The sequence below is a fragment of the Perca flavescens genome, chromosome 6, assembly GCF_004354835.1.
Source record: "Perca flavescens isolate YP-PL-M2 chromosome 6, PFLA_1.0, whole genome shotgun sequence".
Taxonomy (NCBI): domain Eukaryota; kingdom Metazoa; phylum Chordata; class Actinopteri; order Perciformes; family Percidae; genus Perca; species Perca flavescens.
Window position 1 is genome coordinate 2,670,360 of NC_041336.1, and position 11,032 is coordinate 2,681,391.

The 11,032-nt window shown below is 44.2% G+C and overlaps 1 protein-coding gene across 6 annotated transcripts in view; it reads right to left on the bottom strand.

Moving 5' to 3' along the window:
- Positions 1–10,306, bottom strand: part of LOC114557932 (uncharacterized) — a 30,510-nt gene extending 20,204 nt beyond the window's left edge. For 3 of the 6 annotated variants that reach the window (XM_028581664.1, XM_028581663.1, XM_028581660.1), the window contains exons 1-3: positions 10,080–10,306; positions 4,547–4,586; positions 700–830 (exon numbers count right to left, since the gene is read on the bottom strand). In XM_028581664.1, the coding sequence (XP_028437465.1) occupies positions 700–830; positions 4,547–4,586; positions 10,080–10,119 (211 nt within the window). In that variant the 5' untranslated portion in view covers positions 10,120–10,306. Of the gene's footprint in view, positions 1–699; positions 836–4,546; positions 4,587–9,084; positions 9,456–10,079 lie in introns of those variants that run through there. The other 3 variants (XM_028581661.1, XM_028581662.1, XM_028581665.1) reach the window with 3 other exon arrangements.
- Between the last annotated feature and the right edge of the window lie 726 nt (positions 10,307–11,032).

Sequence of the window (11,032 nt, forward strand, 5' to 3'; positions counted from 1 at the left end):
TGCTGCTTCCTGCTGAACCCTGCCGCTTCCTGCTGAACCCTGCCGCTTCCTGCTGCTTCCTGCTGAACCCTGCAGCTTCCTGCTGAACCCTGCTGCTTCCTGCTGAACCCTGCTGCTTCCTGCTGAACCCTGCTGCTTCCTGCTGAACCCTGCTGCTTCCTGCTACATCCAGTCACTGTTCCATTATTAATGTGACTATTATCACCACTGTTCATCACACCCCCAACCGGCCCGTCAGACACCGCCTACCAAGAGCCTGGGTCTGTCTGAGGTTTCTTCCCAAGAGGGAGTTTTTCCTCGCCACTGTCGCACTGCTTGCTCTTGAGGGAATTACTGTAATTGTTGGAATTGTTGGGGTTTTGTAAATTATAGAGTGTGGTCTAGACCTACTCTATCTGTAAAGTGTCTCGAGATAACCTATGTTATGATTTGATACTATAAATAAAATTGAATCGATTCAACATTTAATTGTGATTACCCAAAAAAACAACAATAAAAGCGAGACTGCATGACGTCAAACGAATAAAAAAAAAATAATTTGCTTTAACTCGTTATGGAGTTAACTTTGACAGCCCTAATACATATCCATATGAACATGTGTTAAAAAGCCATAATCTCTTATCTGCGATCCTGTCTGCGGTGTGTGATATTTGGACTGAACAGCTGATAAATAAACAGATGTGTGGGTCGGCGTGAGACCTTCTTGCGGCTGGTTGAGGATCCGGTGAGATCTGGTGACGGTCACTCTGCGATGCGCCGACACGCAGACGTCACACAGCGCTTCGTTACAGTCCACGCACCAACATCTGGCGGCCGGCGCGTCACAGCTGCTGCACTGGGGACACAGGAAGCACATCTGCTCAACGTCTTAAAGCTACGGCACACGTTAGGTTACATCAACTGTTCCATTCACGCCAAATGAGTTGACACGAAGCTGAATAATCAGCTCCACGCAGCTCTCTAGAAACTCCCGCACAATGGTTGGAACAGCCCAAGAGTGATCCTCACCAGTAGATGGTTCAGGGTCTATAGATTGTAAAATTCTGAGGACCTCAGAAGATGTTTTGACTGAAAAGGAAAAATGTGAGACATGGTCCAGGGTGGGACTACAATCAAGAGACCTTTGAGGGAGGGGGACCGGGAAACGGTTTATCGAATAAATGACCAGCTTCAGAGAAGGGCTTATTAAAAAGGTAAGGCTAATACCGTTTGGATCAGAGATCACACAGTCGTTTACTTTGATGCTGAGGGGCAGAACACTGGAGTAGTGATAGACTGATTTCATCGGCCGGCCGATATATCGGGCCGATACGCGGCTGCTGCGCTCGCCGATAGTTTTTCGCCGGCATTATTTACAGACAGGCATCCACAGAGGCAGCTCTGTGTTGCTGGAGAAGCCATGCACTGCCCCCACCACTAGCAGAGTGCTGTCTTAAATTACAAATCAAGCACTTTATTTCAATTATTATTATTATGAATTACCAGAGTCTCAGACTCGAGTCCCCATCGCTGCTATGACAACCAGCCACGCTCACCTCAGGCATGAGGCGGTACTAAATCTGCAATGGAAAAAGGAGGACGGGGGAGCGCCATGATCAAGTGGAGCCGAGCCGGTACTGGCAGTGGGTAGGCGCCATTTTATACCATACAATTTTTCTTTCATAATGACTTTCTAGGGCTGTGCTCGATTGAAGAACTTCTTAATCGACTAACACTCATTCAATTGTACCGACTAATCGATTAGTTGATTTAATCGACATATCTGTAAATCTGAGTTTCTCTGCAAAGAGTCATGTAAAAGCTCCACTTTAATTCTTGTGTTTACCAGAGATGCGCTTGTACATTTCTTGGAAATAAATCATTCAGCATGAAAAAAGCCTCAAACATGACTAATGGACTAAAGAAATCTAAGTTGACTAAGACCAAAACGACCGATTAGTCGACTAATCGACTAAGAGGAAGCAGCCCTATGACTTTCTATATTATAATCAATCATATCATTATAGGGACTCATTATAGTAGGTCTAGCCTGGATACCAGCCGAACTAAGCCCCGCCCACAACATTTGAGGTCTGGACTTGATCTGTTGTAGAGCAACTATGCTTGAACCAGAGCAGTTTGGACCAATCAAATTGTCAGGGCGGGCTTTATACAATGATTGACAAATGAATTACTGTAATTGTTGGAGTTTTGGAATTTATAGAGTGTGGTCTAAACCTACTCTATGTGTAAAGTGTCTCGAGATAACTCGGTTATGATTTGATACTATAAATAAAATTGAATGAATGATCAACAGTAGCGTAATCAACCACGTCACCAAAGAGCGCTTGGGTTGAATTTGTTTACAACAAAAAAGGTGGAGCATTGAGAGGTGTATATTCGGCCATCGCGTCTGTTATAGAAGATATCGACAGCGCATTCATTTTAAAAGAGGAACAGAGAACCGCAATCAAGGAATTTGTCGATCGGAAAGATGTTTTTGCCGTCCTTCCTACAGGATTCGGCAAAAGTTTAATTTATCAGCTGGCCCCGATGGTTGCTAAGAAGACAGGGCATTTCTCTGATTGGTTGTAGGTCTATCCAATTAAGTGCAGAGGCATTTTCTTTCCTGGTTGAGTTGAAACACGCCCCATAATCTCAGCACAATGGAGCAGTATCAGACTCATATTCTGACTAGAATCTGAGTGGGACCACATCAGGCTATAGTATGTCTATTTCTATTCTTCAAATTAGGGCTGCCACCTCTTAGTCGATTAGTCGACTAATCGGTCGTTTTGGTCTTAGTCGACTAAGATTTCTTTAGTCGATTAGTCATTTTTTATGCTTATTCATGCTTAATTACTCATTTCCAAGAAACTTTTGAGCACATTTATGGTAAACACAAGATTTAAAGTTTTTGCAGGATTAATTGTGGAGAAACTCAGTTTTACAGATGGTTAATTAACTACATTTATATTGTGCTTTTCTAGTCTTAACCACCTCTCAAAGAGCACAGCTCTGTCAATTAAATCAACTAATCGATTAGTCGACAAAATTGTATAAGTGTTAGTCGACTAAGAATTTCTTTAGTCGAGGACAGCACTACTTCAAAAAGGAAACCATAGCTCCTTCTCCCTTCCTTACACTAGGCTACACACCTCCCTCCCTCAGCTGCTGCAGCCTGTGGCAAAGGGCCAATTTCAACAGCCTTGACTAACAGAGTGCAATATCAGCAGGAAAATGAGCAGAATCAGCAAGAGTCAGCAAAATAGGAACCACAGAAAAGAAGGTGTCTGTACGCCCCTCAGAAGACCTCTGAAGAAGCCATTGGACCAGGATTGCTGAGTAGACAAAAACACAGCTCCTCCCCCTGTATGCTCACCCATAAAAACCCTGTTTCCTTTGGTCTTTGGCACTCTGTTAAACTGTCTCTTTCGACTTGCAAGAGAATAAATAAAACAGAGATAACTCCAGTGTTTCAGACAGACAATCTTAATTTCCAGCTTCATCACCGAACACCAAAGAGATTTTCCACAACGGTGCCGAAGCCGGCCCCTCGCAGGTTTTAATCCGGCCTCCATATCAACTTAGGTTCACTATACATTTAATGTGGTTGTGCGCCAAATCCAGAAATACAGGAAACTGTTTTTCAAACTGCAATAACTTGACACTCAGAGCAGAATTTGGCCGGTTTGCCGACTTTGAGACTCATAAATTCCCCCAGAAGGAGAGAGTCCTCATCTTCAGGCTGGGAGTCAGCGGTGTGGTAGCTGCTTTTCAAAATGTAATGTTTGTGGCCGGGTTAGCTCAGTTGGCAGAGCAGGCGCACATATATAGAGGTTTACTCCTCGACGCAGTGGCCGCAGGTTCGACTCCGACCTGCGGCCCTTTTCTGCATGTCCTTCCCCCCCTCTCTCTCCCACCTTGCCTCCCACCTTAGTATTAGCCAATCATAATAGCTTGCACATTTCTATATTATCTCATGTAATCAGTATTCTTTTCAGGGCTTCTTAAACTGAAAAGATCCTTGTACAAGATGTGCACTTATTATTCTGAAGTTAAAGGTGCAGTAGGTAGCCTAAGTCTTATAAAACTACCTTTCTGTCCTGACTCCAGTTATCTATACACTCTAATTCCCGCGCGTTGGTTAATGAGACCAATGACACCAGAACTCAGGGATCACAACTGAGACGATAGATTAAAGTCAAGAAAGCTTACTGAACACAATTGTGGGTTCACGAGAATGACACTAAGTTTCCCTAACCGCAGACAAATGTATACGGAGTTCAAGTCAGCAAAGTCTATGTCAGATTATGAACCTGTCTAACCATGCATATTCCTAATTTTTGAAACACCATGCTGTGAGCTCTCTGCCTTTTCATTATGAGTTTTAAGACACGTCTCTACTGATTGGCTATCACCGGGGACACAGCCATCAAACCAGAGACACACATCTCTAAGCCTGTTGAACACCGGTTCACACCATTGGGAGGAAACGTGTCCTTCAACCAGGACGCCGTTGCTAAACGATGCACATAGTTTAGAGATGTGTTGATGTTTGTGTTACCTGCTGGCTGATTGGTATCTCCATGTTGAAGAGAGAAGTCCTGAAAGACAAAGAGAATGTTTAGTTCATGTGTGTCAAAAATAGGGGCACATGATTATGTGACATTATGTATCGTTTTCGCGATATCACGTTGCACGATATTATAAAGAAAGTGTCGCGATAAGCATGCAATATTTAGTTTATTTTGTGGAGCGCTGCGTCCCGTCCGTTGGCTGTGTGGCTGAGTTGTGTTTGATTTAGAGCTTGAAACTCTGTAATGATCATGTCTCATTGGCCAGTTACCTTGCCACGTGCACAAGTTAGTGCACGTCAGCGCACGGGGCCACTACGTGACCAACCCTATGGAGCGTACCACTGGTCCACTACGTGACCAACCCTATGGAGCGTACCACTGGTCCACTACGTGACCAACCCTATGGAGCGTACCACTGGTCCACTACGTGACCAACCCTATGGAGCGTACCACGGGTCCACTACGTGACCAACCCTATGGAGCGTACCACTGGTCCACTACGTGACCAACCCTATGGAGCGTACCACTGGTCCACTACGTGACCAACCCTATGGAGCGTACCACGTGGGTGCATATTTCGACAGAGTGACAGTGTGAGTGAAGAAATAGAGAGAAAGAGAAAGAAAAAAGAAGGACCCAGTGGTGTAGTCTAATGCATTGTAGTGGGTATACTGTACTATATATGGGCCAGAATCTGCCTTTGGGGGAGGAGGGCATATCATAGTGGGGGGTCTGGGTGTCGTCTCCCAGGAAAGTTTTGATCATCAACTACTTCATTTCCTGCATTCTGACACACTTTTATGTACCAATTTACGGTGGAAATCCCTTTATTTAGCCTATGTGAAGAAGAAAAACAGATGACAATTCAAAATATATCAAAAATATAATGGAAAGTATGTTGTAGCGTGCCGTTGGGCATTTTCAAGTATATGGAAATCCTGGAGCTTTCTTAGTGGGTATACTGCGTATACCTGCGTATCACGTAGACTACACCACTGAAAGGACCTAAAAGAGAAAGCGAAGGGAGTGAGTGGAGTAAAAGAAAGAAAATGAGTTCAGGGAAACTTTAGTGTCCAAAAGTAATCCCATTCCTGCTACTATTTCTCACCGGTAGTGATCCTACAACTTTATAAACAGTGTTTATATGAGGCAGAGTTTGGAGTCGGAAATTGTTAGAAAAATTATGATTTGCATTCTACTGTCTTCAATAATATTAAAACTGTTTGCATAAGAATATCATATTATGGTTGCTCTCCCACAAGATAGCATGGAGTCATTGGCTATCTTGTTTGGGTCCAGAGGACAGAACATGCGTCTCTCTGAAAAAGATAAAAAGTTTACTTTTAAAAGTTGCCAAATGGTCCCATTGACAAGATCAAAGTGATGTGTGCGTTTTGTGGTTGTGAACTGAACTGTCATCACAGCACATCCAGTCTGAAATACCACTTGATAGCCGAGCACACAGCTCATGGCCGAGCACACAGCTCATGGCCGAGCACACAGCTGATGGCCGAGCTCACAGCTGATGGCCGAGCACACAGCTGATGGCCGAGCACACAGCTGATGCCAATTCTCCCCTCACCTCGTCAAAGCTAGGCGACAAAAGCACAAAGTAAGCCGATCCACTTTTCCATGTTGACAAGAGCATTAAAGTGAGAAAAAAAAAATAATGGGAAAAAGAAATCAAGGGACATTTAGAATAGATAAAAATGTGCGATTAACTGCGATTAATTGCTATAACTATGACAATATCACTATGAAAATGCGATTAATCGCAATTAAATATTTTAATCGTTTGACAGCACTAAAACAAACATAACTTCAGAGGTTCTGTCAATCCTTTAATAATGCAAATTATTCTAAACAGAAATATGGAATATTTTTCATCCACGACCGACCTGTGGTCCAGCAGCACTACGGAGCCATACATAAGTCTCACTGTGCACTATGTTGTTGTGAATCTATTTGGATGCGTTTTCCCATAACTTTTGTAATTTTAAATAGGTTTCAAAATATCAAAATGAATATGGATATCACATTTTGTCAATATCGTGCAACCCTAGTCAAAAACCACCAGAATCTATATATTTTTTTATTAGTTTTTACCAAATGATTGAGCTAAACTGTGTGTTGGTGCGCTCTGTTTTGTTTTGTGTTTTAACTTTGTTTCTTGCGATGGTACCCGTATCTCATTCACCAGTGAAGAGCTCGTCAACTTCAGGGGAACAACCCCATCGGACTTATTTTCCACTTTTCTTCTCCGTTCACTGGAAATTTTTGACATTCTGGTCAAAGGTGCGCTCACCTTTGCTCATGCAGCGAAACGCCGGAGGAGAGGGAAACGGGCTGGTGTGCTTGTGCGTCTCCGCCAGCGAGGATTACGCACAGTTCTCAGCTAATAACTATGCGACTGTCTGGAAAGGACTTAGGCAGATCACCAACTATAAGCCTAAACCCCCCCCCTTTGATGACAGACACCTAGCCAACGACCTGAACGAGTTCTACTGTCGATTTGAAAGACAAAAGGTCAGTCCTGACACCATCCCCCACGACACCTACCTACAGCTACAGCCACTGTGCATCACCTCCACCTCCCTCACCTCAGCAGGGTCCTGGGTCCCCCCACCAATGCCCTCCTTAAAAAGGTCTCCACCTCCACCCCCCCTACCCACCTCAGTGACGACTCTCTCCATCCACGAGAGGGATGTCAACAGACTCTTTAGGAGACAGAATCCCAGGAAAGCTGCTGGACCGGATGCTGTCTCCCCATCAAGCTTGAAGCACTGCGCTGATCAGCTGTCTCCAGTGTTCACAGACATTTTTAACACCTCACTGGAGACATGGCACGTGCCAGCCTGTTTCAAGACCTCAACCATTCAACCAGTCCTGTGGTCCTTGGCTTCTTGGGGACAGGGATCCCCAAGAAGCCAAGGACCACAGGACTTAAGACTTCAGACCCGTCGCCCTGACCTCTGTGGTTATGAAGTCCTTTGAGCGCCTTGTGCTTTCACACCTCAAAGCCATCACCGACCCCCTCCTGGACCCCCTGCAGTTTGCCTACAGAGCCAACAGGTCTGTAGACGATGCAGTAAACCTGGCCCTACCCTACATCCTCTGGCACCTGGACTCTGCAGGAACCTACGCCAGGATCCTGTTTTTGGACTTCAGCTCTGCCTTCAACACCATCATCCCGGCTCTGCTCCAGGAGAAGCTCTCCCAGCTTGGTGTGCCTGACTCCACCTGCAGGTGGATCACCTACTTCCTGTCTGACAGGAAGCAGCATGTCAAGCTGGGGAAACACGTCTCCGACTCATAGACCATCAGCACCGGATCCCCTCAGGGCTGTGTTCTTTCGCCTCTGCTCGTCTCCCTGTACACCAACAGCTGCACCTCCAGTCACAAGTCTGTCAAGCTTCTGAAGTTCGCGGACGACACCTCCCTCATCGGACTCATCTCTGATGGAGACGAGTCCGCCTACTGGTCGGCGGCTGACCACCTGGTGAAGTGGTGCAACCAAAACAATCTAGATCTCAACGCTCTAAAGACAGTGGAGATGGTTGTGGACTTCAGGAAGAACCCAGCCCCACCTACCCCCATCACCCTCTGTGGCTCCACAATTGACAATGTGGAGTCTTTCCGCTTCCTGGGAACTATCATCTCCCAGGACCTCAAGTCAAGAAAGCACAACAGAGGATGTACTTCCTGCGGCAGCTGAAGAAATTCAACCTGCCAAAGACAATGATGGTGCACTTCTACACAGCCATCATTGAGTCCATCCTCACATCCTCCATCACCATCTGGTACGCTGCCACTGCCAAGGACAAGGGCAGACTACAGCGTGTCATTCGGTCTGCAGAGAAGGTGATTGGCTGCAATCTGCCGCCGCTCCAGGACCTTTACGCCACCAGGACTCTGAAGCGTGCTGGAAAGATTGTGGCTGACCCCTCCCACCCCAGACACAAACTCTTTGAGCCCCTCCCCTCTGGCAGGAGGCTGAGGTCCATCAGGACCAAAACCTCACGCCACATGAACAGCTTTTTCCCCTTCGCCACTAGCCTTATTAACAAGGCCCGGAAACCACCCTGACTCCACCTGGCTCTTCATGCCACTGTTCTCTCTCTGCTGTAATGCTCTTTGCTCTTTATTTATTTTATTTCTATCTTTATTTTTAATTTAATACATACTGTGTACATATACTTATACTTCTATTGTTTATACCTATACTTCTATTGTTTATTACATTTAGAGAATGTGTGATGTGCACCAACAACACCAAAACAAATTCCTTGTATGTGTTAAAAAACGTACTTGGCAATAAAAACCCTTTCTGATTCTGATTCTAGCCTACATATTTAGTTATAGATCATATTTGCAGAAAGGTGAGGTCACAATTAGTCACATACAGTAAACAACAGTATGCATGCTCAAAGCAAAAGGGTTAAAAATAGAAAAAGTTCAACCATAAGCCAAAAAAATTTAAAAAAAGGCATGCAACCTGCAATATGATTGGCTGTTTGCCAATTACCTTAAGTCGAAACATGGAGATGAAACAGCTGGATGTGAGCCAGCCGCGGGATCACGTTAGGAACCAAAGCTCAGGTCAAACTAAGCCCATTTACCGTGGAGTGGTTCTCCAGGGCTAACCGCTAACGTTAGCTTGCTGGAGAAGCTTCCAGACAGTATTATTATCGGACAGGATGTCGGCGGCATCTTTTCTGAGAGGATACAAAGACGGAAGAAGCAGCACAACGAGTTAAAAAAACTAAACCAAAGCTACACAAACAGACACACAGCCGAGGACCCGAGCAGGAAGATGGGAGTCCCTTTGAACTCGGTTGAGAGAGTAAAACAGAGAAAGGGAAGAAAGTGAAGTCAAGCTGAACTGCATGTGTCCCCAGAGAGGCTACAGAAACCGCAAAAGACCAATCTAAATATAACCTATGGGTCTAATAATAAATTACAACAAAATTAAATTTAAAAAGCCATATATACCAAGCTTGGTTGGGTGGTAAAGCTATTATTATTATTATTATTATTATTATTATTATTATTATTATTATTATTATTATAATAATATATTAGCAGAGAGATGACTGAGTGTATGAAGGAGTGTTTATATCTGTTGAAAATGTTCATCCGCATAAGCGTTGCCCTGTCCAATATGGCGGCGATGTTTAGAATACTGCCGATGCAGAGTACAATGTGTACACATGCATTGGTTTATCTTTGAGTGACATCAACTGTAACATTGTTTAGTGAGGAACTATTAAAGTACACGCGTGCAGGATGACACGGCAGTAATTTAGAACAAGTTTCCTGTTGTGAATGCGTGATAACGTGTTATTTGGACCCTCAATTGCGACCCTGCTTTCCTATCTGTGTGAACAAACAACGGGACAATCCTTCCGCCCGTGCGGACTCCTTTTTGTATCTTACTAAACGCTACTAAAAGTTATATTTAATATGGCGTAGTAAGTTTCTAAATGAAGGTAGCTATTGTTAAAGCAGCTGTTTTCTCACCGTTTTCTCCGTGTGCTCGTGTGCACAGACTCTCCGGCATCAGAAGAATAACAAATCTGTTTTAAAGTTCCATATCTCCGTTTGTTCGGGTTTGACGGCGGTTATTCGATGGTGTACCGGTCCACAGACCCGCAAACGGACCCGGGTTCAACTCCTATTTATGTGCAATCTGTGCTGCCGCTGGATCGACCGACTCTCTCTCGGAACCATGAAGTTAAAACAGTGGAACTGTCTTCCGGTAGAGGCTTTTCACAATAAAACTAAGGCTACGTTCACACCGCAAGTCTGAATGCTTAATTCAGAGTTTTTTTTGCTCAGATCGGATTTTTTGTTTGGCTGTTGACATAACCTTTTAAAATGTGTCCTAAATCAGATTCCAGCGTGAACTGTTTGCGGTTTCGAACGACCCGCATGCACAAAAGACCAATAACTGACATCAGACGCTGTTGCACTAAAGTTAGCGAGGTTATGGAGGAAGTCAGCATTTTCACTTTTATTTCAAAACGTTTGTGTAATGGCAGCTGTAACGTGAATGAGCAGGTGCTGAGGAGGAGAAGAATGAAGAGAAAGAGAGACAAATTGGCTATTTTGGCCTTTTGCAGAGTTATGGCTGCAAATTCACTACAGAGGTCTGTGTGGATGCAGAGACCAAGCCAGGAGCAATGGGACTGCGTTAGCTTCACAGAGACTCATAATTGTTACAAAAGGCCGATGTAGATTGAGAAAAGTCACAGCAAATCCACTGATTCAGGACCACATATGGACCAAGGGTGGGAATCACCAGAGGTCTCACGATACAATTATCATCACGATACTTATGTCACGATACAATATTACTGCGATTTTAAAGATATTGCAATATTCTGCGATATATTGCAATTTATTAACTTTTTTTCCAACTTCAAATTATTTCCCCAAAAGAAAACTTTGTCAACATCGGTTTTATCAAAAAT